A 27,269-nucleotide genomic window follows, 5' to 3' on the forward strand; every position below is an offset into this window, starting at 1 on the left:
CAAAATGTTTTGATAATTCGTATTATGATTGTACCTGCTATATTACACCAGAAAGGAGTTACGGTCCAGGGTACGCCCCCCCCCCCCCTCTAAAAAAAAAGACAAATAAAAATATTAAAAAATGATACAACACTATTTATTGTAGTGACAAAATTTCTTGGGAAACTAATAAAGTTTCTTCAGAATAAAATCAATAAAAATCAAATACTATTCTCTCTTCAGCTCATTGAACTAATCTTTAACCGTATTTATGTCTATGTGGCATAAAATTTTCTTATTTACATTATTTTCCTTATGGGGGTAAATTCAGGACCCGAAACTTCACACAATTATCCTGCAAGAATGGCTCTGAAAGAATGTGCATAATCATGGTCACGGTTATCAGTGCCAACGAGTTTGTGGGGTGAAAACCCTTTATCACTTTATTATTGATGCCGAAGATTTGATCATGCTATTAAACTTGCACAGGCAGAGTACGTCATCTTTAAGGAGGGTTTATGAAAACTATTGTGTAAATATTAGCTCAAAACACGTATACGAGGCGAAGTGGTTTTTAAAGGAGTGCAAATAATTTTTTATTGATTTTTATATTTTATCAATTGCTTGTTAAATGAAACTTTTTATGATTTCTTTGTAAAAAAAGATCGATCTCTGACTGTATCCAACATTATATTTTCCCTTATTGTTTTATGAGTCATTACACAACGCAGGCAAGTATGAAAATTATATATGTAAGCGATTGGGAGATAAGTCGTTCCATTGAGTAACATCGGCATTATGTATAAGCAGACTCGCCATATGAGGAATGCGGATATTCATTTTTTTTAAATACATATAGTAAATAGCAAAATAGTAAATTTATTTTTAGAAAATCCAACTATTACCTCTATACTGAGTGATCTGAACAGGAAAATGTTAGTTTGATACTCTTTCTGATTTAAGCACTTCAGAATGTGTGGGTGTTGGTGAGTGGGATGAGGGTGGGTGTTTATGTATTATATATGGACTCGTTTCTTTCCCATTTTTCTCTTCTATTATCCTTTCTCCCCCATGCCTCCTATCTCTATATCTCTCACTCTCTCTCGCTCGCCCACACACACACCCACACGCACACTCACACACGCACACTCATACAGTCACTTTCTTTCTCCTTGTCCTCATGTCGGTTTTAGTATACTTTCGAAGCTAAATAAAAGAATAATTTTGTAGGTTCTGAAGTATCTGGGTAGAACTTAATTCAAACTTGTATTCACTGTATGTTATCATTCTATAAATCATTTCAAGACATCAAAGCTCATTATAGTCAAACCAACAAAACCAATCAATATGCCAGAATGATCGCCTATTACAGTATTTCGAATGACATACCATTGATTGGTTTGAACCCGGTTCGTTGATGAAAATGTTGCATATCTAGAGTTACTGAAGAGAGAAAAATAATATTTTAAATGGCCCTTAAGATAGAATGAACGATACTGACAAAATATTTACAGGCTGCCCACATGCCATAGGACAGAAGGCCGGTAAGTATAATCTAAGCCCCCCCCCCTCATAGGTGGCGGAAGCGGGGTAGGGAGGGGGCGGGGGAATTTGAGGTGGGGGACGGCTTGTCCAAATTTTTACCTGTGTGCATCCCAAAATTTCAGGTGGACCCCTCTAATTTTTTTCTGCTTCCGCCACCAATGTCCCCCCCCCCCGGCGACTTAGGGCTAAATCATTCAGATGTTCTTAAAAATCAATCACGAATTCATGAAAGAATGGGACGTGTTTTGAGCCAATAACCAGGGGATCGTTTTACAAAAACTTGTTACAATGATAAATTTGCAAGAATATTATAAAGCCACTGAAATAATTTAATTTCATTGGCTGATAACAGAGTTGTTATAGAGAATTTGAATTTGTTTATTGTAATAAGTATTTATGAAACGGGACACCGATTTCCACTTATAGCGTACTTCCCATGGGCTCTGCTGTATGGGGCGGTGCCATGGCATTTTGAAAAGGAGTGGCAAGGCGATCTAAGGATGACGTCATTTTTTTCATCATACAGAGCTAGGACGATACTTTCCTTTGTAATATATTCCAATCTTATATCTTTTTAGATATCTCATTTACCAGGAAACTGTGTTCCAGTCTATCGTAACGCCATGTTTAATTTCACGATCAGTTTTATAAAATTCGTACCGGATATCGTTGTATGACATCTTTGGAAGCCCATCATAAAATACACAATTCTAGACGATCGATTAATAAACTATATACATTTTAATTTGCCTTTACTGAATTCATAATTATCATCCTGTAACAATCGATAATTTGAAAGAAATGCTACACTAAAAAGAGATTTACCCAATATTGGGTAAGACTGGAGCATGCATGTTGGATGGGTAAAAGATTTTTTAAATTTTACGCAATGTTGCGTTGAAATAGCCCAATATAGGGTAAAAAAACACAGCAAACATGCATGTTCCCTTTTTACCCAATATTGGGTAAAATTTTACTCACACTCTAAAAACACTGAGTAAAATTCTACCCAATATTGAGTAAAAAGGGAATATGCATGTTTGCTGGGTATTTTTTCACCCCATATTGGGCTATTTCAATTGGGTATCTTCTTACCCAACCAGCATGCATGTTCCCAATTAACCCAATATTGTGTAAACCATTTTTAGAGTGCAGTGTTGTTAGAGTGATTTACTCTTCAAAGAGTCGACTAGAAATATAAGGGTCAGTTGGTTTCAATCATTATCATGATTTATATAGTGTAATATACATTTGATTTTCATTGTTGCATTTTATTGAACCCAAGATGGGGGGGGGGTGATTCCGGGAATTCGGGGCTTCAGCTCCCCCATCCTCCATGACGGCTAATGTGTGTGCAAAATGTACCATTCCAAATAAAAAAAAATATTTACTGTCAAATTATTCACCACTGGCGGATCCGCGGGGCGCCTCGGGGCTCTAGCATTCTAAACGTTCCACGTCAAAAAAGGGAAAACCTGTCAAAAGTATTACGTAATTCTTTGATGTCGGTTTGACGTTGGATTCGTTGGTGTGACTGTGGTATATTGTAATCAAAGGATTCATCGTGTGGTGATAAACGTAAAGGTGTGATATTACAGTTCGTTTTATGCAAGGAGACTCAGGTCATCAAACAGTTCAGCTTTGACACCTTTGACCCCAAGTCCAGTAACCCGGAAGAGATAGCCGGCAGTATCTTGAGCCTTCAGTTTCTCTTCGCTCAGCGAGAGTTTAGATGACGTCACATACAGCTCATCAAGGTTGGCCCCACCCCAGCAGCAACTGGTTATGATTTCGGTGGGTAGTTGTACCGTTCTAAGCTTCTCCCCTAAATAAGAAAATGGAAGAAAAATAAAATACAGAGAACGTTCGAAAGACGTCAATGGATTTAGCCTCTAAGATGGAGGCGCGACGACGTCTATGGCATAAATTATATTGTATTGCTTTCCAGAAAAAAAAATATACCCTATATTCACAAAGAATTGTCTCTATCAGTAAAACATTTTCCATCAACATATTATGTTGGGTTATTTGCCATCTATCTTTTAGAATAGTCACATTTTTGGTTCTTTGATGGGTTAATCTAAACTACATTGCGTGAATCACTTTTCGACGATCAGACAATCAAAGACAGTATGTAGAATGAAAACGTACAAGCAAGTGGAAGAGTGAAGATAAGCATAAAATGTTAGGAAATAAATTCAAATGGAATTAATGAAAAATAATGAAAGAGCAAAAACAGACAAAGAAGAGTTATATGGAAAAAAAACTAATTAAATATATGACTTGAATGAGAATACAAATAAATATAGAAAATGTGTATTACTTAATGGGGAAGTTCACCCTGACAAAATGTTATTGTACAAATAGCAGTAAAAATAATAAAAAATATTGCCGAAGGTTTGAGAAAAATGTGTGACGTCATATGCGAGCAGCATTCCTACATAGCGAATGGAAAAAATCAATGAAATGTCATTTTCTCAGAAAATTGAAAATGGTTTTCACTGTACCTTTTGTATATCAATAGACAAATCATTTCACACCCGATCATGAATAGAAAACAAAATCGAGTCATCAGGAACCATACAAAATTTGAAATTCATGCATTTTATATTACATAACACATGGGGTAACTGCTCGTTTATGACGTCACAAATCCAAAACTTTGAACTCTAATAACTTTCATACTCTTTAACGGATTTTCCTCACACCTTAACCAATATTTTTTACTATTTTTTCTGCTATTTTTACAAAAAAGTTTTCTTCAGGATGAACGAAAAAAAATGTTCACCTGTTAATGGGTCGTATCTTTTTACAGCAGAGCCCATGAAGTGAGCAACCCAGAGCTTTCCCTCGCTGTCAATGCACATACCATCAGGAAATCCTTCATTATTAGGGATAGTGATCACTCGTCTTCGGTTTGCTGATTTAAAGTGTTGATAAGATAGGTAAAATGTTTTTTAACAGATTTTACAGGCCTAAAAGCATTGATGGAGTACGTTTTTACTTAGCAGTTTACTTAACTAAGCAAAATGCTTATTTGTATTCAAATTTAAGCAAGATACCTACCAGTAACCATTTGGTGTCTAAGCCAGATAATGCGCAATGTATGTAACCTGTACGTGTACAGTAAGTTCAATATTGTAAACTGCACACTAGTAAGACTTAAGCCAAGTTTGGTGTGGATTTATATTTTAGGATAATCCCCCCCCCAAAAAAAAAAAAAAATATTTACTTAAGCAGAAAAATTGGTATTTTGGGCTTAAGTATATTGAATTAAATACCAGCGATGGAATGAGAACATTTTAGGGCAAATAACTCTTTTCTTTCGAGCAAAATTCTTTATTTGAATAATTTGGAGGAAACGTACAGAAAAATACGATTTATAAACATGAAATTCATACATGTAGTTATTTCTTTAAATTACAAATCCGGATGTCTTCATTGTGTTATTGGAAATGTTGTCATCAAAATGTAAAATGTAATTATCCTCAATTATTGTACAGCTGACAATGTGGATATCGAAAGATAAGTAGAGAGGTCCTCACCTATCGTGCCACTGGCAACGTCGTAGTCGAAAGCATCTACTCCACCCGAAAATGAATCAATATAGTACATGGTCTTGTAATCTTCTGTCCACGCCATTCCATTCGAAAGACCGACCTAGGAATATTAAAATCAGACCACGAAGTTTCAATTTCTTGATAGCAGCGACAGACTTCTACAGATAGTTCAAGTACTTCCTATCAATGGCGGTTTCAAATTTTCTGGGTTTCTATTATTTTGAACTTCTAATCTTATTACTAAATCTGAAGCTTTCCCTCTTTGTGTATGAGGTTAATAACATAGATTAAAAAAAAGATCGTCAGGTCGTCAGCTCCCCGCAAAAAAAAGATTTATCGACTTTTTCTTTTCAGAATATCGTTTCTTTTTTATTGCTGAAGTAGAAAAAGCATGTCATGAACGTTCTTGTGGTGATATAATTATGACGTAACAAATAAAAACATACCAACATGCTTTACGCCCATAGATGCGTCCTTTTTTCTGTGACCTGGATCATACATGTACTTTTCGTTCCCGGAAAAAAGACAGTTCTTCGTTCAACGTGCTTACGCGCATAGACCGATTTGCGCTAGCTGCCTTTTTCTGAGAACTTGATCAGTTGATTGTATATTTGTCTTCCGTGAAAGGGGGCTAAGATATTTTATTATAAGAAAGCGTTTTGAGTGTTTTGAATAAAACCACAAGTATCAATGTAGAAAAATCTTGCTTTGTCAGAAAATTTGAGAATTAGGACAGAAAATAATACACTAGATGCTAAAAACACAAAAATAAGGTCAAAACATAATTTGCGTTTTCTCGAAAATATCGTTTTTCCTTCTTGTGGAAAACAGAACGAGGTTCGAAGTTCAACAGTTTAATCAAAAAATAAAAAATATATTATCTTGCTTTGTTTTTGATGGGAAAAAATGTTAAAAAGTGGCCAATAACTTTAAAATACAATCGCAATTGTTCTCTTCAGGATTATTCACATCATTGCTGTGTTTAATGTGCATGTGTATGAATAGATCATGTTAAATTATACTTTCTTATTTCGTGTTAAAACCAACGCTAGACCTTACAAACTCATGAATGAATATGGATGCATTCCAGCAAAGAAACATTTGTCATGTGGACTATGCAAGGCAGTATTGAGATTCGAAATTATTGACTTACTCCTTGAAGATGTGTTTTGAGGGATTTATCCGGATGAAGACAGTAAAGTGAAGCCAAGCCTGGCAGGACTCTTTCGTTCAGACCAGGGGGTAGAGACTCGAATCCCATCGTCCCTGAAAGAAAAAGAAATGATAGACACATATAGGGAAGATAGGTGGTCTGAAAGAATGACAGATCATAACGTAACGGGATAAAAGACAGCGTAACATTATCAGAATCCGTCAATCATAACATCAAAATAGACTTAATTCATCTCACGACATATCAGATGTTTATTGAGTGATTCGATTTCGTTTGACAAATTGAAATTCCTGGCATGCAATATACAACTGCCTAATCAATCAGACCAATTTCGGTTATTTTCTCTTTTTTCTCATCCTTACACGAATTAAATTCTCTTCTTTTTTTAAAGGAAATTAATTGTTTTAATCTTTAAAATGCTTATTCGATCTTTTTCATAAATTAGGAAAACAGAAATTTAAACGAAATATCAAAATTTCATATAAAAATTTACTAAATGGGTAATTCATATGATAATGACGATTTTAAGACTCTTTAGTCACTGACTGTGCAAGTTTTCATCAAGTTCGAAATTTGAAACACTCATTAAATAAGAAGAAAAGAGAAATCATAACTCTGTCACAATTATTCGGAAAATGAAGTAACAGATTACTTAAGATTTGTTCCCAAATCTTTCAGCACATGCCCTTCATTCCACCTCGCACGACGGACTCAACAACACAGAAAATTACCAATGCCCTTCGTGATAATGATCAACCAGGAAGTCTTTGTCGAGAACTGATGAATCAAAGGTCAGCAGATTTGTCATTTTCGTCCTGGACTCTGGACAAACAACATATTTTGCCATTTTCCGTCAGCTCCGAGACTTAGGATGGAAAGCCTCTCTCAGCTGTCAGTTGAGGGCTATTTTCAATTTATTCACTGTGTATCACATTTTCGTGACTATGTGACAGCGTACATTTAGATCGATTGCTTTCCAATTTCGCATTAATATAAAAGTACCTACCAACCCAAAGTCTTCCAGACGAGTCGCACTTGGCATCGTTGAATCTTGTTTCGGCTCTGTCTTTCTCAACTTCAATAAGTGTTTCGATCTGCCCTGAATCCCAGTCGAGAAACCCTATTACGTGGGTGGCTGCTACGAGGGTTCGCCCGCTGCGAGTGGGTATAACGGCACCAACCTGTTTGCCTTAAAGGTCAGAGAAGAGGATAATTATGGACATATTGATATTGGTATTTAATGTACAGAGGGAGAAATCGGTATTAGTACAATTCATCTGTAAAGAGTTGGTCCGAAATATAACATACATCAATAACCACACATATAATTTCATTGCGTCAAAAAATGCTTATTTTACTTTAAAATATGAAACTCACTTAAACAACCTTCATATTATTCGATTTGAAAACTAAGATAAAATAGCATAAAGCTGACAAATTCATCACAGCCAGATTTAAAAAAAATAGTATAAAGATTGCATGACGGTACAATTCAGGGTATTGTCAAATAAGAATGCCGAAGACGTCATCCATCCGATATTTCAATCGTTATTGATTTTAAATCTGAAAGATACACTCCGACTTGACGATATTTCATTGTACTCGTTATGTTTCAGTGAAGAATGTGCAGGAGTGTCCAGTTATTCATATTACGCGTGACATCCGTGTTCCGCATATCACTGCCAGAGTGCCAGTATATAATTGTGTAACCAAACTGTCCGATACCTTTCTATCTCTACATCCGATTTCGTTTTCTGTATCATACTTGACTGTTTGATTAACTGTATATCTTTTCGAATGGATTGGACTTTTATTGTGTACATCGCCTAAAAGGAAATAGGGGGTTATGAAGACGAATATTTCCAATCGGGATAGTGCTAGTTGTGATGATAATACATGTAGTTTTACATTCCCAACTTTTTTTTATACCACTACTCATTCTGTATATATTCTTCACTATCAGAAAACATGGTGATTATCCAAATGTCGAGCCCCAAACCTGACAGCATTGTTTTGCTTGTAGTCTACAGAAATTGTTGTTTTGTCAGTTATGTACTCTCAGCATGCATTATTTTAATATGATACAAACAACAGTTTAATCGTGGCATGCAGTTATGAAATACATTTTGCTATTTTTCATCTTTTCTCGCACCGTTTGCAAAACGTAAACTGCCTGTATGTGAAACCAATCAACTGTTAGGACAAGAATTAAGTAATGAGGCATCACTCAAGCTTTTAGAAAAAAAGGATTTGAAAGAAATAACAACTACTGTATTTTCATGAGAAACTCGATGTCAATCAATTTCATGAATTTAAGTTGCTGATTACAGCGTTTGACGATTGTTCATAAGATTGACATCCAGACTGGTAACCCAAAGTAGATTTTCACAGACTTTAACATTAAAGCGGGGATGTCAAGTCCACTTTAAACAGCGTCACCAAAGTCCTAAACTACTCATGATGGGCCTTATATCCTTATCCAAGATGCGACGTACTTTTATAATATATAATATGCTGTAACGGCGAATAAATCATCTCTAACCATAACAACATTCAAACTACAATATTTGACCATCTGCAAACTATAATATTTGACCATCTGCAGACAATCATTTTCAGACTGAAAAGAGGGAGCACATTTTCCCAAGGAAATATTTGATAAGCCAAAAAATGATATTTCGTCCACGAAAAATTAGACAAGCAAAAAATTAAAGGGGGTGGGGCATACTAAAGCCTTAACGGAATTTTCACACTACAAAATTTTACTGTGCCTCTCAAAAGGGGCTTTGCCAGTCCCTCCCCCTTGGATCCACCGGTGGGTTCGAGGCATTTTTGTTTTAATAGAGTCCAGATGACCCTTATTCATTTAACTAAAAATGCCAAAATATACACTCGGCCAAAAACGTTCTTGGACACTTATAAAAGTTAAAATATTCCATATAGATATTTGATTAAAGGCAAATTATTGTATGTCAATATGACCAGTCAATATTCCTCTTCCAGTATGACATGAAATTTTCATGTGAACAGTCATGCATGAGTTGTTAAATGCTTTAAGCAATAGCAATGTCAGTTAAAAGAAAATTGCAAGAAATGGATCAGCCAGTGCATGACTGGTTACAGGCATTAAACAATAGCAATGTCAGTTAAAGAAACTTGCAAGAAAACGATCAAGCCATTCTTTCAGTTGTGAAAGTTTATGTGGCATAAATATCCATCAAACGATAAAAGCAAACTTTAAGTCAAATACCACTCTTAAAGAGAAGAGAAAATTTTCCACCTTGGATGCATCACTATTCCACTAGAATTTTAAAGCAAAGTTAATCGATGAAACAAAATAATGTCAAATTCCAGTATCTTGGCATAAGCAAAAGAAAATTCAATATCTCGTTTGTCCCCTGGCTCTGAATGTGTGCAGCACATCGACGTCGCATTCTTTTCACAAGTCGGCGAATTCGCTCTGGGGTGATGTCCCATTCTTCCCGGAGTTAACGCCGGACATCTTGAAGATTGTCTCCTGGTTGAATTCTTTGATTGACCGATTTTCCTAGCTGATCTGAACAGTTTCTTCTCATGGATGACAATGCGCATCCCCAATCGAGCGAACATTGTCCAAGATTTCTGGATGACCACAATGTTCAGCTCTTGGATCCATGGCCCGCTTGTTCACCAGACATGAACCCGACTGAACATTTGTGGGATCAGCTAGGAAAATTGATTAATCAAAAAATTCAACCAGGAGACACTCTTAGAGATGTCCGGCGTTATCTCCGGGAAGAATGGGACAACATCACCCCGAGCAAATTCGCCGACTTGTGACAAGCATGTGACATCGATGTGCTGCACTCATTCAGAGCCAGGGCAGACAAACGAGATATTGAATTTTCTTTTGCTTAAGCCAAGATACTGAAATTGGACATTTTTTCATCGACTAACTTTGACTTAAAATTCCAGTGGAATAGTGATGCATCCAAGGTGGATAACTTTCTCTTCACTATTAGAGTGGCATTTGACTTTAACTTTGCTTTCATCGTTAAATGGATATTGATGCCACATAAACTTTCACAACTGAAAGAATGACTGATCGATTTTTGGCACGTTTCATTTACTGACATTGCCATTGTTTAATGCCTGTAACCAGCCATGCACTGACTGGTCCATTTCTTGCAATTTTCTTTTACTGACATTGCTATTGTTTAAAGCATTTAACCACCCATGCATGACTGGTCACATGAAAATTTCATGTCATACTGGAAAAAGGAATATTGTCTGGTCATGTTGACATACAATAATTTGCCTTTAATCAAATATCTATATGGAATATGTTAACTTTTATAGTGTCCAATAACTTTTTTGACTGAGTGTATTTCAAAATTAACCTAAAGTGCATAGTCCTTTGGCAGATTCCTTTACTCAATTTTTAGTTGTGTCCCTTTAATGATTGATATATAATGGTATTAAAGGCCCTGTTTGGCGTTCAACGATCATTAAAGGGATAGAGCCTCGTCGATCTGGCGCTGCACAGCGGCTGCCGGGCCCACGATCAATTGGGCACTGCAAATTTTCGGAGTATTTCATTTCATGTCTATTTCGAACAATAAATTATTTTTTTTTTCATATTTGCCAATAAAATTGGCATGATTTAAACGGTTCAATGTACCTTGCCATTATAATGACTTGCTTAACAAAAGAATACTAAGATCCTGTAAAGGTTTTGTCATGATCCGCATGAAGGGAAAATCTTGATTGTGGACAACCATGCGGGATGTACTGAGAAACCATTTTAAAGTCAGGTTTGTACCTCCTCCCCCTTCCCCATGATTTTCAAATCATCAGAAAAAAAAACATTGAACATGTTCTGAGTGTCCTCAAGAGAGAGATCCTGAAGTGCCAGTTAGATTGAAAAAAAATCAAAAATATATCTAACGATCCATAACATATTTTCAAGCTTCATTTACCCAAACGGTTTCCAATATTCTGATTTTGTTATATCTTTAACATGTTTAATCTCATGCGTTTTAAGTTATTTATTTCAACTGTTCCCTATTTATTCCTGCTCAATTATTTTAATCAAAGATTAGCTCCTCCTGATTTTCTATGGTTATATTAAACATAAATTGGTTCATTTTTTTGCAACCTACCTGTTTTATACTATCATGTTATTCCATTTTGTAACTCTATTGTATGTTCACCCAATCAGGTGTGGGAGGGAAGGCCTGTGGGCCATGGCCATAAAGTTGACCTATTTTCTACCCAGGCTACCTGGTTGGGTGAGCAAAGGTCGAAAAACATATTTGTATTTTTTGTACTATTCATTATTCTTGCATTGTACACGCTGTTCAGTGTTTTTTTCTTAAAGTGCCAAATAAAATAATGATAATAATAATAATAAAAGAGAAAATGGGAAGAAAAGGGAAGAAGAAACCAGAAGAGTATGAAACAGAAAGGTACGAGGGGTGTAACTGGATATTACCCCCTTTATTCCATCAGAATTGCTTGCCCCCTCCCCCTCCATCAAAATAACCTGGCGTTGTCCCTGCGTAATGGTATTAGTTATCCATCGTAATCATCGCAATGATAATCTCGTCCATTTACCTACCGTTAATATTCATTCAATTCATAATTATTTTCGACTTGTTCCATACACTTACAATGTCAACCATTATGTAACATTTATTGTAATAATAATAATGTGCACAATGATGAAATGGTAATGTAGTACATTTATAATAACATGGACGTTATAAGGAAAGTAAAAAGAAGGACAGTATAAACTGAAGAAACGTGGTGGCATGGTATCGAGTCATAGGAAAGTGTATTTCATTTTTTTAAATCTATTTTAGTCGCATATATTTATACTGCACTATATTTCCTGGCCTTGTGTTCACTGGAAAAGTTGATTTGTCCGCTTTCCGTTTTCATTACGGCGGGTTATTTTTACCAGATAGCACAGACGTGACAGATGCTCTGGGAACATCGTTTAGAGACTGTTATTTTGATGGTGTTTTTGTTTTGTTTCCTCTAAAAACACAATTCTCATGCATACAGGCCTATGAATAATATCCATACAATAAGTGAGTGTGAATTTAATAACGAGCTAAGTTCATGTTATTTTATGGCAGGTTTCTTTTATGATTCGGGTAATTCTGGATTTACTTCCAAGATAGAAATAATACACAAGATGAGGTCATAACAAAGTTTAGTCACAGACGAACTAGGGTCGTATATACTACTCTGCGTGTGTTTAGGATTCACATCACAGGTTGGTTTACCCCTTGGATAAACTGTATCTGTGGGACTATTATCCCAACCGATAGAATTGTGTACTTCACGCATAACATTCTTACCTATATTAACTTTCACGGTGTTTCCCGCCCCAGGATTATATCTCGAGACTGTCTGCCCAAGGATATCAACGTAAAGAAGGCTTCCCGAGGCTTGATCCCAGTGTGGACCTTCAAGAAGGTGACCGACGTTGTTTTCCACCACTTCGATTGACATGATTGTATACCTGAGCTGGTTTTACAAATTCCAGACTATCGCTTGCCGATCAGGATCTCCCCGTACTCTTACAGCCGCTGGGCCTTGTTCTCCTTGTTGCAGTCTGTCTACACACAACGAGGAGAATGCGGTGATCCATGACTTCGTCAATATTGGGGTTAAAAGTTTTATGTGAATCTGTATCCCCGCACGCAGAGGATCGGTCGATGCGTACGCCATGGTCATTGTGCTCAAAGGCATATGCATGAACTTTCTTTCAATTGAATAATATGAAATCTAAATATAAGTAGAATTTGTTGTTTTGGTAGATTTTTCCCTTTTTTGTCTCTAAACTTTTGGATATTGACCAGACATTTAAGAACACTTTAAATGTGGAACGTCATGGATGATTATTATTATTGTGGATGGAATACAAATCGAGCAAAGCCATAAAGAGATACAGAAGTGAAGTTAGACAAATAGAAGAAGATATATTTGTAGTGTTAGTAGTAGTAGTCGTAGTAATAATAATAATAATTGGATTTATATAGCGCTTTTTCCAGAGGATACAAAGCGCTGTTAATTGCATAAGACAAGTTAAGGTTTATGGTTATATAAGTGTGTTTTGAGATGTTTTTTGAAGAGGTTAAGAGAAGAGAGGTTTCGAAGAGATGGAGGGAGTTTGTTCCAAAGACGGGGGGCAAGAGATTGAAAGGAGTTGAAACCGGCCTGTTTTCTGGACTTTGGAATTACATAGGAAGGAGCAGCAGTAGAACGAAGTGAGTAAGTAGATCTTTGTCATGTTTGTTGCTGAAATAATGAAGAAATGTAGGAAGGTAGTGTGGTTGACAGAGACTTATAGGTTTGAACAAGTATTCGATAATGTATTCTATCAGAAACAGGTAGCCAATGTAGTTCATTTAGAAGAGGGGTAGCATGACACCATTTTGGTTTTGACAGATTAATCGTGCACATAGTAGTAGTAGTAGTAGTACTACTACTAACTACTTCTACTACTGCGACTACACACAAACACAATAAAAACAAGCTCATATCAGTCCATTCTATCAATTGAGTTGTGTGTTTATTCCATGATTGTTCATATTTTAAGTCCCATATACACACAAAATGAGTGCATACATGATTATTCCCTTCAGAAAGTTAAATTCCATACTCCCTGATGAAATTGAAACCATCAAAATACACTCTCTCGATGACAAGACGACTCAACATTGCCTCTCGAAATTATCAAGGGGGTGGGTTAAGATACCATTTCGATCAACTTCTGAGCTCCTTTTAATTGTCAATTCAGTACAAATAAATTATCCAACCTTGACCTACCTTTTGTTATTTTTTCTTTGTATTTTGTTTTCGTCATCTGTATATTTGTATTAGCATTTGATTGCAAACTGTTACACACTCGTAAAGATTAGTATTTTTTTCATCCTCAACACTGTAAAAACTGTGGTGTTAAAACTGACACCAGTTGGTGTTAATAGAGGACCACACCCTGAGGTGTTAAAATTACACCCTAGAGATTGAACATAACACCAAAGAGTGTAAATGTAACAAACAAAGGTGTTGTAATAACACCTATAGGTGTAAAACTAACACCACCAATTTAACACCGGTGTAAAATAACTGGTGTGGTCCTCTATGTACACCGGTTAACACCACAGTTTTTGCTGTGAAGGAACTCTTGTTATTTTAAGACATTATCACGACACCAAGGTTACTCACTCTGTTAAATCACTCGTTATAACCAACCAAGCAGCAAACCAGTCACCTCCAAATAAAAAAGCATACACAATTCAGGTGAGAATATGGTATAATGTAATATCAATAATAACTAAGACGCCACATTAGTTATATAGTTAATCATTTTCAGTTATTCCTTATTTATTTATTCATTATTCATTTTTTTAATTTGCATTTCTATAGTTCGATAATGCATCATAACGGTTGACTGTACTTCATCATCATCGGAAGATGTAGAATGCGCTGCTGCTCTATGCATCACAGTAGTTTTGACATAATGTTCTCATAACAATATGATTTCCCTTCATTAATAGATGAAAGAATACATGACAAAGTTTCAATCATTGAGGAGGGTACACTCTAAAAACGAAGAGCTAATTCAGCTCTCGAAAAGCTTGTATAGTGACTACACTTCAGAGAGCAGATTTTTTTTTCGTTCAAATTTGAACTAGACAAATCAGCACTGCGAAGAAGTGCAGTCACTATACACGCTCTTTAAGAGCTTAATTAGCTCTTCGTTTTTAAGAGTGTAATTAATACTAATGATTTTCCCCTTTTGATCATATTGTAAGTTACAGGGATTTAAATTTAATCCAAGGTAATACAAAGGTAATCAATTAATCGCTCAGTTGAAAGATCAACTCTGATTGGTTCCTATTCAGTCCACTGAGCAAATTGCGCATCCAATGCTGATCTTGATAGGTTTTTCATTTAGCGGTTAATTGGTAACATTTTGTGAGATCGAATATGAATAGTGACCTGTCAAAATCTTACTTTAATTTTAAATGTTACAGACTTATTTTTCAATCCGAGGGGATTTATTCTAATATAAATCTTATCTAACTTCAGTAGTCCGTTGACTGCTCCATAATGACTCCAGGTTTAGATTCATTTTAGACTGTATTGATTCAAAACAAGAAATTAAGATTCATACGGCAAAAGTCTGATGTTAATACATATACATATTATACACAAACAACATAGCTCTTTTCGAAAACAAAACCTTTTCATTTTCCCAATTTGTATAAACATTTTACAATCTTGTTTATAAAAATAAATGAAAAATGTATCAAAGAGTAGGATGAAACTTCTGAATAACATACTTTAGTATTAAAGCGATGGAGTAACGATTATGTTACGTAGTACTGATATAAACCTAAATTAAATAGTCACCCGATCACCAGAGTAAAAAATAAATGTTTTAACATATACTTATACACGTTATAAAGAAGGTAAGAACACAATTAAGTTTAATATTGCAAATGTTATTTATACATCATTTGCATTTGTTGTGTTGTTCTGTTATTTTTCATGGTTAAATGACAAGTCCACCCCCAACAAAAACTTGATTTGAATAAAAGGAGAATAATTCAACAAGCATGACACTGAAAATTTCATCAGAATCGGATGTAAAATAAGAAAGTTATGACATTTTAAAGTTTCACTTCATTCCACAAAAAAGTTATATTAATGAGCCAGTAACATGAAAATGAGAGAGTCGATGATGTCACTCACTCACCATTTCTTTTGTTTTTTATTGTTTGAAATATGAAATATTTTGATTTTCTGGTCATTCTCATGTGAAATGAAGTTTCATTCCTCCCTGAACACGTGGAATTCCATTATTGTAACATTTCGTGCTTCAGGCAAGAATGTCATAATCATCAAATTCGGACAAAATGAAATATTGTATAATTCAAACAATAAAAAACAAAAGAAATAGTGAGTGAGTGACATCATCGACTCTCTCATTTGGATGTAACTGGCTCGTTCATATAACTATTTTTTGAAAAATAAGCAAAACTTTGAAATGTCATAACTTTCTTATTTTACATCCGATTTTGATGAAATTTTCATCATTGTGCTCGTCTGATTTTTTCTCTATTGATTCAAACCAACATTTTTCTGATGTGGACTTGACCTTTAAATATAAATCTACTGCATAATCAGATCGCTACAACCCATGAACTTAAGGAGGAGACGTGTTACATCGCTATCACTGACTTCAGCAAGGCATTCGATGTTGTTCCGCATCAGAAGATGCTGCAGAAACTACAAATGTATGGCATCCGCGACAAGAATCTTGAGTGGATAAGATCTTTTCTGACGCGTCGCTTCCAAAGGCCATTGGTAGATGACAAAATAGTATAATGATTCCCAGTCTTTAGCGGTATTCTGCAGGGTACAGTTCTTGGCCCGCACCTTTTCATCCTTTACATAAATGACCTTACAGAAGCGATCTGCTGTACGGACCTTGACCTTACTTTAATTGTTGGCACATTGTATACAAACATCATGGGTTAAATGTATACACACACCGTTCGGCACATTTCGTCTTTCAGCGAGCTAACATAAGATATTGAAATTCCAGGTATTCTGCAGCATGTCTGCATTATACAAAAGCGGTTATTTGTCAGAGTTTGATCTATTGGCTTGATTTTAAGATCTAAACAAAGGAGGTCCCATATATCCAAAATTGTTTTTTTTTTCAATTTCGGTTGTTATGCTTCGTCAAAATGGCCTACGTGATCAATAATTGTAATTGTCATGAAGATGAATTTATCCTCATGTTGGTCAAAACGAAGACGAATTTATCTTCCCTTGGCTGTTTTATCAAAGATTTAAGATAAAATCTTTTCCATATAGAATTTGGACAATGATGTTTGTATTTGTTTGTATTCATTTGTACATATTTTGCAATACGACAAATGTACATTTCTACATCTTGTTTCCTTTTGTTTACATTTTTGTCCTGAAGGAATGCAGTCATTGAATGGACAGGAAAGTGTAGAGGGCATACAAATGGTATGTGTGGATGATTTGCATACAAAATTGCAATTAAGAAATGATGTAATAATCAGTAGAACGTTTTATATAATTTATAATATTTTCGTCCGACAGTTGCCGGATCTGACAACTTTGTTAGAATTTGATTGACTGAGAAGCACAGCTATACTATAGTAACTGTCGGATAAAATGGGACTTGTCGGATAAAACGTGTGACAACGCCTTTTGTATAACGCTCCCCTGTTTAATGAAATTTTAAAGAAAACTGAATAAGGATTTTTTTTTCATTCATTTGATATGTTTACTGTAACTTAAAACCGACAGCTATTACATAGTATACAGTTCGTTATCAACCATCTCCATTTCATCCAACTGATCACCAGAAAACGAGTCATTAGCTATAGCGTAGAGATCCTGGTCACCATCGTATCCATCCGGCTTTCCTCGGGATTTATCGGGCATCGCATACAAACTGCCGACATCTTCCGAAGAATCATCCGAAGGGTTTCGGTTTCCATTCTTATCTGGCATAGCATACAGACTGTCCAAATCATCCGAGGTGACGTTTCGTCCGCCGTTCTTGTCGGGCGCGGCGTAAACAACGCTCATTCTGTCGGCCATCTTCGCCGGAGCGGTTGGCTTCTCAGGATTTTCAAAAGAAGAATAGGGTGCAATTCCAAGATTAATTTCGTCGTAGCCGTCCTGTGCTTCGTTTCCGTTCTTGTCAGGCATGGCGTAATGGACGCTTAATCGGTCGGTCCTGTTCTGCGGGACGGCAGTGGTCCCACGTGAAGGATTTCGCGTCGGTTCATCATCTGAGGTTTCATCCATTGTCCCCTCATATATATTCGATGATTTCTTGGGATTCAAATTTACAAGGAGAACTTTATTATGTCCTCTTGATTTCGCGCTACTGTGTGCTTGTGACCCAGGTTGGAAGCCTCTGGCAGAAGATGAATCTGCCATTGCACCGTTGGGGATACCGAAGTCATATATCTCATCGTATGCTGGAGGCCTGCTGGCTGGAGACAGGGTTGCCCTTTGTGAAGAGACAATACCCTTTGTCCTCTGATGTGACCTTTAATTGAATGTTGGATACAATTGGGTAGAAATATTAAAATATGTATACTGTTCTTATAGGGTTTCTAACACTTTATTTTTGCCGTGAATCTTAGCGACACATTGGTAAACACTCAGGATCTAAATTCAAATAACGATATTGGAGAATATTTGGTGGCATAATTTTCCATTTAAGTACCAGCCTTTATAGAAGACAAAAGATAGATAGCTATAAACCGACTTCAAGGGCTGTTATTTACGATTTTTACCATGTTTTTATAACGAAACGAATATCAGAAGAATTAAAGTCATCAACATTACTCTCGTGGAATAATTTTCATACGTCATAATTTCTACACAATACACTACCATCTAATAAATGAGGTTGCTACAAACCTTCTCTTCCTGAAACAAACGATGGCGACGATGACTATAAGGACGATCACAACAGCAGCCACACCTCCACCAATCCCTGCATATAAGCCTGTGTGAATCACGATTACCAATTATTCCACGAGATTAAACGTTTAAAATACAACTTTTTCACCGCGAAAGTGACGAGGATCATTTCATAATGATACAGTTTCATGACTAAATGGTAAAGGGTTCATTAGTAGTCTACTGTGACAGTCATGCTTTTTAATTCAGTTAGATTGACCTGCAACATGTAGTTTTTCTCTCTTATTGCAGTACTGTGGTCATGGTGGTTGCCATGGGAGTTTTCAACACTTTTCATTTCATTTCATTTATTGATTTTCATTTCACAATGGTCTACATAGGACAAGTCACTGATTTCTTTCTATTACCAACGTGCTTGTGTTACTGGAAGCGTGTTGCATTTGAATTGGAATTTATTGAGTCAAGACGACGAAATATAACATCATTTGATTACTATTAATTTCATACGCATTACTGCCTTCATCGTCAGAATTACTTTATTACCAAAATTAATTAAATTTTCAGTTCTTTTACTGTCTCTATGATCATTTGCTGTAAATATGAATAGTGTTGCTATCCTAAGAGAAAGTAAAATAGAAAAATAATGATAGGGTAATTATAAACTTAGGGTTTACTAAAAGTATATGGTGTACATTTATTAGGAGTTCTTTAAATTACCTGTACTATTTCCTGCCGTATGAAGATTGGGTGACCCTTGAGATTCCACAGATGATGAAAGTAATGATGAAGATGACGGAGTTGGTGGCGATGATGATGATGACGACGAAGGAGATGAAGATGGTGAGGATGATAATGTTGATGGTTGTGGTGGTGGTGATGATGATGAAATTCTATCACCGTTACTTGTTGTGGGTACCTGGTTGGTTGAAGTTACAATGGATGTCGTCGAAAGTGGAGAAGTAGCTGTTTCGAATGAATTATAATTTTGCATTAAATGTATTGCCCAATGACATATATCTTTAATCCATGTAACACTGCACTTTATGTGGCAATTTGAGTAAACAAAATCGTGACATGCTTTAATATCGAGTATTGTTTATCTGTTTTTTATTAAAGAATCGCAATTGTTTTTTGAGATTACCTTGATTATTTGTACAATTATCTATTCATTATTTGCTGCATTCAAAGGGAATGAAAATTCTATTGACAGCCAAATTTTGCTTTTTACAGTATCAAAAGATCAATTTTGATCAAAAGATCAGTATCAAAAAGCTGTCATGTTTCATGGACCTGCTCATTTATGCAATAATACACCTTGCCTCTCACCGTAAAACCGTATTCTTTTTAACGACTTTTATTAGATTGGGATAAAATGATATCAAACCCATTTTTTCCTGAATTATTTAGCATAATCAATCAATGACTTTTTAAATCTTTATTCTTAATCATAATGATTGGCACTTTCCTCAACAGATTTATGTGATTTCTTTATCATTACTATTTGCACTTTTCCGCTACAGAACTGGTACTGGAGTTCGATATCAAAGAGTGTGGAAACTCAAGCATTCTATCCATATAATTGTTGAAATAAAATGGTAAAAAATCAATCCCTGAAATGATGGGAAATACACAAATTGAATGAGAACCTTAAGCATTATCATATTTCTTTTGAGTGGTAACATCGGTGTGTATCATGTAAACCCCTCAAAAAAAGTTCCGCAACTCAAGTTTGAGTGCTAATAAATTTCTTAGTGTGCCATCATCATATGTAAAAGTGGTATCATTGGAAAGTATGATTATTCATCTTTACGATCATGTGTCATTTGTAATGCTAGTGTTATCATGAAATACACAGACAAGATATTTTATGCAGCAATGTAAAAAAAATTAAATGTTGCAAAATTCGTTGCCATGTCATGTTTGAGTTCTGCAACTCAAACTGAAAGTTTGAGTGCTAATAAATTTTTTAATGTGCCATCATCATGTGTAAAAGTGATATCTTTAGAAAGCATGATTATTCTTCTTTACAATCATGTGTCATTTGTAATGCTAGTGTTATCATGAAATACAGAGACATGATAATACGCAGCAATGTTACACATGAAATGTTGTCAAATGCGTCGTTTGCAATAGCGAATTTCCAATTGTTTCGAAGATGGACCGAGTGCATTCACTGTCACCTGCATGGTGGAAATTCTATAGAAATGGAGACTCTTGTTGGAAATCAATGCATTTTGCAACATTTTACTTCTGACTATTCTCGATGTTCAGGGTGATTGCATATTCCATGATTACATAAACACAGCAAATGGCATGTCATTGTAAAGAAGAATAATTCAGCTTTCCAATGATACCAGTTTCATCTTTTATGATTCATTAACCAAAAAGATATCATCCCCAAAACTGAGTTGCAAAACTTTTTTTGAGGGGTTTATATTGGCTGCATTTGCCTTTTTCCCAATGGTAGCAACGGACATTATTTTATAGTATTAATGAATGCATAATAACTTGTATTAAAATGATTAGGAGCTGCTCACTTTTTGATAACATTGGGTTGATTTAAAAATGTATTTAGCTAAAATCAGGATGCATATTTGAATAATACATTACGTATTGTCATAATAAGAGAGATAACATACCCAATACCGTAGTCGGCTTGGTCGGTGTATTCACTGTTGTCGTCATGGCGGCTGATAGTGCAATTGTATTTTATTTTAAAAAGAATACGGAAGGAGAAACAATAAAGAAAAGATGTAGAACAGCAAAAGAGAATTAAAGTTACAATACATTGTCAAAAAATAACACAAATAGTTCACTGATAATACATAAAACTAACCAAAAAAAAATGCTTGTGTCAGAAATTTTGATACTCACTGGTAAAGACTGCTATGTATCCACTACCACCACAGCTCTCAGTAGGGTCTCCATGACATGGAAAAGAACAGTCTGCATCTACTCCCTCTCTATGTCTAGTATAGTTATCACTGGCCTTTCCACAGTAACATTCATTTCCACTTTCAACACCAGCGTATACATAGTTAGCTGTGGTGGACCCTTGACAGAACTGGATGCAATAAGGAATGGTCATCATTGAAAAATTTTCCAGACTGTCGCCTGACAACACCCTGTCACCTTTCATGTCCACAAAACATCCAAGATATCCGTCACCTACATGATAAATAAAAAAGGTAAAAACGTAGGATAATGCTTGATATACACGTAAATGATTAATATTCATATTGCCAGATAACACTCTGTTACCGGAAACATCCACAAAACACCCAAGATATCCATCACCTAAATGGATAAATGATAAAGTAACGAGTTTCAGAATTGCATTTGGAAACGTAGGATTATAAATTATTTAAAATACTGTTGTGTACACATAATATATACCGATATTATAAATGCATACATGAATAAATCCATATATACAGGTATTCAGTTTGGTATTTGCACTATATTCATTGAACATCATTGGCATTGCATTGCAACAATTTGGCCATATAAAAGAAGGTCAATCCTATTTGAGAGATAAGGTCAGTCCTGTAGAAGTTTAGTCATATTGGAAATTGGTCAGTAATTTTGTAGATAGAACGTCAGTCCTATTGGAGATATAAGGTCAGGTCTACTGGAGCTGTAAGGTCAGTCCTTTTGGAAACACATTCACTTGCTTCCTGGGTCTATCATACGCCTTCTTCCATGTGCCTAACATATTGTATTTCCATCCATTGTTTTATTATTATGTTATTGAGTTGTATATCTTATATGACATTGGATGTCCATCTGAAGAAAATAAATGTTTACTTGAATAAAATTGAATTGAACTGAATTAGTAATTGAACTGAACTGAACTAGTAAAATAAAAGAAGTTAGCCAAAGTACACCAAAAGTATGCTAAATGAAGAGTAAAGGTCTGCAAATTCACTTTCTCCAAAGTAATATCTGCGGCACTTCAGTGCCGAAATTCAAAAACATAATTTTTGTTTAAAGCAAAAACCTTTTGGCTAGTGAAATAAAATAATTTAGCCCTAGTACACCAAAAATATGCTAAATGAAGAGTAAAGGTCTGCAAATTCACTTTCTCCAAAAAATATCTGCGGCACTTCAGTGCCGAAATTCAAAAACTTAATTTTTGTTTAAAGCAAAAACCTTTTGGCTAGTAAAATAAAAGAATTTAGCCAAAGTACACTAAAAAAATGCCTAACATATTGTATTTCCATCCATTGTTTTATTATTATGTTATTGAGTTGTATATCTTATATGACATTGGATGTCCATCTGAAGAAAATAAATGTTTACTTGAATAAAAATGAATTGAACTGAATTAGTAATTGAACTGAACTGAACTAGTAAAATAAAAGAAGTTAGCCAAAGTACACCAAAAGTATGCTAAATGAAGAGTAAAGGTCTGCAAATTCACTTTCTCCAAAGTAATATCTGCGGCACTTCAGTGCCGAAATTCAAAAACATAATTTTTGTTTAAAGCAAAAACCTTTTGGCTAGTGAAATAAAATAATTTAGCCCTAGTACACCAAAAATATGCTAAATGAAGAGTAAAGGTCTGCAAATTCACTTTCTCCTAAATAATATCTGCGGCACTTCAGTGCCAAAATTCAAAAACTTAATTTTGGTTTAAAGCAAAAACCTTTTGGCTACCTTTTTGCTTAAAAAAAAAAAATTTAAGCAAAAAGGTTTTTCTTTCACATTTTTATTTTCATTCACCCTGTCCCTTACTTTTTGGAATATTTTCCTCGAACGAGCCTTTATGAATGGGATCTTACCTTTATCGGTATACTTACGACATATTTTTTTATGATGATTATTATATATGTACATAGAAATTTGCTTTATATTTTCCTGCTCTAATTTGTATATCAATATAAACAAATTGTAAATGTTGCAATGGAATTAATCGAAAAGGAAGATGAAATAACCTCATTGCTTTATAACATTATTGACTATTAAGCCAATGATATCATTAATCGTTTTAAAAATGGCTAGGAAGAGTCAATATCGCATGTGTTACACAATTTTTGGTTTTTTTATACAAGTTGTATTTGCCTATCAAATTCACAAAGCTGGCCAAATACTTGATCATAGTGCTCCAAAAGGGACTCTATATTCATTTCAAAGAACTGATTTAATTTTAGTGTCGTCTGCATATTATATTCTATCATAATTTTTGAAGATATTTAAGAGCTGAATATTGTTTTTGTAATTACCATGACAAGATGCTGCTCCTGCTGGCGAACACTCCGATGTATGTGAGGATGTAGAACAAGCTGACAGGTTACCTTCACCTAGAAATTCAACATGAACATGATAAACAACAGTCTGTTGATTTACGTCTGCATTTTTTTAATCTGAAAATATAATTAACATTTAATAGAAACAGAATGAAGAATATAGGAGCAATTGAAAGACAGCATGTCATCCCTGCATTCGTATTGTTGAGAGTAGATATGTGATGGATAAGTAGAGAATATTAAACCACATATAGCATTGTTACACATCCGATAATTAGAACTCAAAGCTTTGGACTGTATAACAAAGATAATGATGGTATGGTATACCCTCTCCATTTTATATCCACATTGACTTTTTTGCCGATTAGAAGCTGCTGGAACATCGAAGTCTAACAAGTAATTCTACTTTATAGTGAAAATCAATGCTGTATTATTAGATGGCAGCTATAGATGGTTCGAGCCTCTTTGAATTGGCAGATGAATTGTTACATCTACCTCCAAATTGACCGCTGGTTGTTGATTTTCAATTTTTTTTTTTTTTTTTGGATTCGTTTTGGCCAGTTTGACTGTACCATCACTAAACTTTCTTATTTTTCTAGAGACAGTATTGGTGGTTTTGAATGAAACGGGAATCGAAGCCCAATCACTATAGGCAGTTCCCTGGTCAAAGCATGGACCTACACAATGACACTGTTTACACGGAGTAGTGGGTGCGCACATGAACTTTGCCGCCACAAAACAGATCAGCGCCATTACAGCTCTAATCCGCGTTGGCGATGCGCTCTTCACAGCGGTTTAAAATCCTCCATGAACGGCGAACTCTATAAACTGACAACTTTTTCGGCCATTTTATATATCTATTTCAGGAGTTGTGAAATCAGACACACATCTGTAGGGGAACCCCGGTGGAGAAGTCCAGCTGCACTCTCCCTGTCAGTTCGGGAGGAGAGACCTGCGTGTAATAGTGAGTCAATTCTCTTTTCGCTTCCCATGCATGGGTGACGCCAAAACAGTTATTTACATTTTTTTTTGTTCGATTAAGAATATAAAGTTACTACTTTAGAAAGGTACATGTATGTAAGAGTATTTTATGGGAGATATATTAAATGGTATGTATTTACTTCCGTTACAATGCAGCCCTATGGCAGGAATTGAATTCTGCCCATAAGGTGTGGCTGTCATTGCTAGGCTTGCTCCTGTGAATCTTAACTGTCTGCAGATGACGATGACGTCATTGGTATCAAGATTTATTCCACATGTCGTCTCCCAATCGCCGCCATCTTGCTTGATCTCTACTGTACCTTTATTAGATGATGGACCATCAACCAGTTGTACATCTATCAAGAAAAGGTAACGTGTGTAAATGAGCATGAATCTAGGAGAGAACTAAATTTGCGGCTATAGGATTGGCTTTCAAAGGGAACAACTTCTTTCAAGTTCCAACTGTCACCCGATCCTCTACAGACAATGTACTTGTATCAGACTTTCATAAACACGGAAAATAGTTGATCACTATTGCAAGTTTTACCTTCATATGGATTCCGAAATATCGAGGTTATTTAGGTTAAAATTTGTCTTTCTTTTCATGTTTGTAAACTTTTTCTTTCATCACTTCAAAGTACCTTTCAAGACCCTTCGAATCAATAGACCAGTTCGTAGTTACTTCATGGGCAATTTTGGTCAAATGACCTTTCATTTCTTTCATCATGATAGGCAGATTTCAAAGCAAGATATTACGTAAGTTTGCCTTACATAGCAGGATGAAGAAATTGAATAGACCAGGTGACTAGAATAGCACACCAATGAACACTTAATGAAGGTATTTGTTGCATTCCTACTTTGAATGCATATCTTAGCATGTTGCACAATGTACTTGACAAACTGTGAAATACCAGTCGTTCGTGGAAGCATTGTTGTTTTTTGTGGATGTAAATGAAAACGACAATTCAAGAGAATATATGAATAATCAAGACATCAAAGTTGGTGCTTATCTCACTAGATTTTAAAGCACCATGTCACTTTAGTACAAATGACCTTTTTCTGATCATGCGTAGAATCTTTTGATCATGCGCAGAAAGGAACTACGAACTGGCTTATAGGGCAGACAGACAGACATTCATTAAGTAAATTACGGCGTTCTTAATATTTGTACTACATGATGCCTTAGGTCATTTAAAGGACAAGTCAACCTCACAAAAGTTGATGTGAATAAAAAGAGAAAAATCAACAAGCATAACACTGAAATTGTGATAAAAATCGTATGTAAAATAAGTTGTGCTTGGTTTCACAAAACAGTTATGTGCACATCCTGGTCGGTATGCAAATAAGGGGAGTAATGACGTCACTCACTACTTCTTTTGTATTTTATAATATGAAATATTCTAACTTTTCTCATTCTCCTGTGAAACAAAGTTTTCATCCTTCATGAGCATGGGCAAATACTATTGTTTTATCATTTAATGGTTTAGTCGAGTTGGTCATTAAAGTCAAATATGTAAACATTGAAATGTTGCATAATTCAAACAATAAAAGGCAAAAACTAACAGTTGATAGAGGGGCATCATCGACTCTCTCATTTGCATATCACTGAATTGTGCATATAACTATTTTGTGAAAAAAATAAGCAAAACTTTAAAATGTCATAACTTTCTTATTTTACATCAGATTTTGATGAGATCTTCAGCTTTATGCTTGTTTGATTTTTCTCTATTGATTCAAGTCAACGTTTATGTCTGGGGTGGACTTAGCCTTTAATAAAGATAAAACTCATGATATTGGGCAGTCTTGTTTACCTGTTATGACGCAGCTAACCATGTGATTACTGTACTGCATGAGAAGAGTCATTAGGAACACGAGGATGATCCGATGCCAATTCATTTTTAGATCATATACAATCACCCGTGAATCTGCGGATCAATTAAAATTTGGGGTGAATACCACAGAAATAACTTGTACAGTGATGCCGCGACGTTCTGAGCAGAAAAGAATATGTATTTCAGGGACAAACTATTTATTAATCGTTCCTCTCTAATATTTTGCCCGATCGGAATATTCCAGGCTCAGTAAACTTTGATCGCATCATCCCCAAAATCTATTAAGTTTTTTTTTACCAAATTATGCTTGGCAATTCAATAGAATAAATGAATAAAAAAAATTTTGTAAATAGTACGAAGGATTGTAAGGTGCATTCGTTAATCAAAGATATAATCTCACTTTTAAAATTTTGTGGCTTTGTTTTTTTTTTCATCAATGACCTACAGCCCCCCCCCCCATCTGTAA

The 27,269-nt window shown here is 35.2% G+C and overlaps 2 protein-coding genes across 2 annotated transcripts; both read right to left on the reverse strand.

Moving 5' to 3' along the window:
* Window positions 1-2,526: 2,526 nt before the first annotated feature.
* LOC121430848 (regucalcin-like) lies at window positions 2,527-12,893 on the reverse strand. Its single transcript, XM_041628273.1, has 6 exons — window positions 12,606-12,893; window positions 7,265-7,447; window positions 6,238-6,350; window positions 5,070-5,184; window positions 4,313-4,444; window positions 2,527-3,349 (listed from the first exon to the last, which is right to left on the reverse strand). Exons 1-6 carry the CDS (start codon window positions 12,757-12,759, stop codon window positions 3,129-3,131), a joined length of 918 nt encoding a protein of 305 aa, XP_041484207.1. The 5' UTR covers window positions 12,760-12,893; the 3' UTR covers window positions 2,527-3,128.
* Window positions 12,894-16,713: 3,820 nt separating this feature from the next.
* Window positions 16,714-26,834, reverse strand: LOC121430573. The gene is made up of 6 exons (XM_041627893.1): window positions 26,783-26,834; window positions 25,112-25,327; window positions 23,967-24,044; window positions 21,616-21,909; window positions 18,739-18,826; window positions 16,714-18,361 (listed from the first exon to the last, which is right to left on the reverse strand). Exons 1-6 carry the CDS (start codon window positions 26,832-26,834, stop codon window positions 17,611-17,613), a joined length of 1,479 nt encoding a protein of 492 aa, XP_041483827.1. The 3' UTR covers window positions 16,714-17,610.
* Window positions 26,835-27,269: the final 435 nt, after the last annotated feature.

The sequence above is a fragment of the Lytechinus variegatus genome, chromosome 17 (assembly GCF_018143015.1).
Source record: "Lytechinus variegatus isolate NC3 chromosome 17, Lvar_3.0, whole genome shotgun sequence".
In the NCBI taxonomy this organism is placed as follows: domain Eukaryota; kingdom Metazoa; phylum Echinodermata; class Echinoidea; order Temnopleuroida; family Toxopneustidae; genus Lytechinus; species Lytechinus variegatus.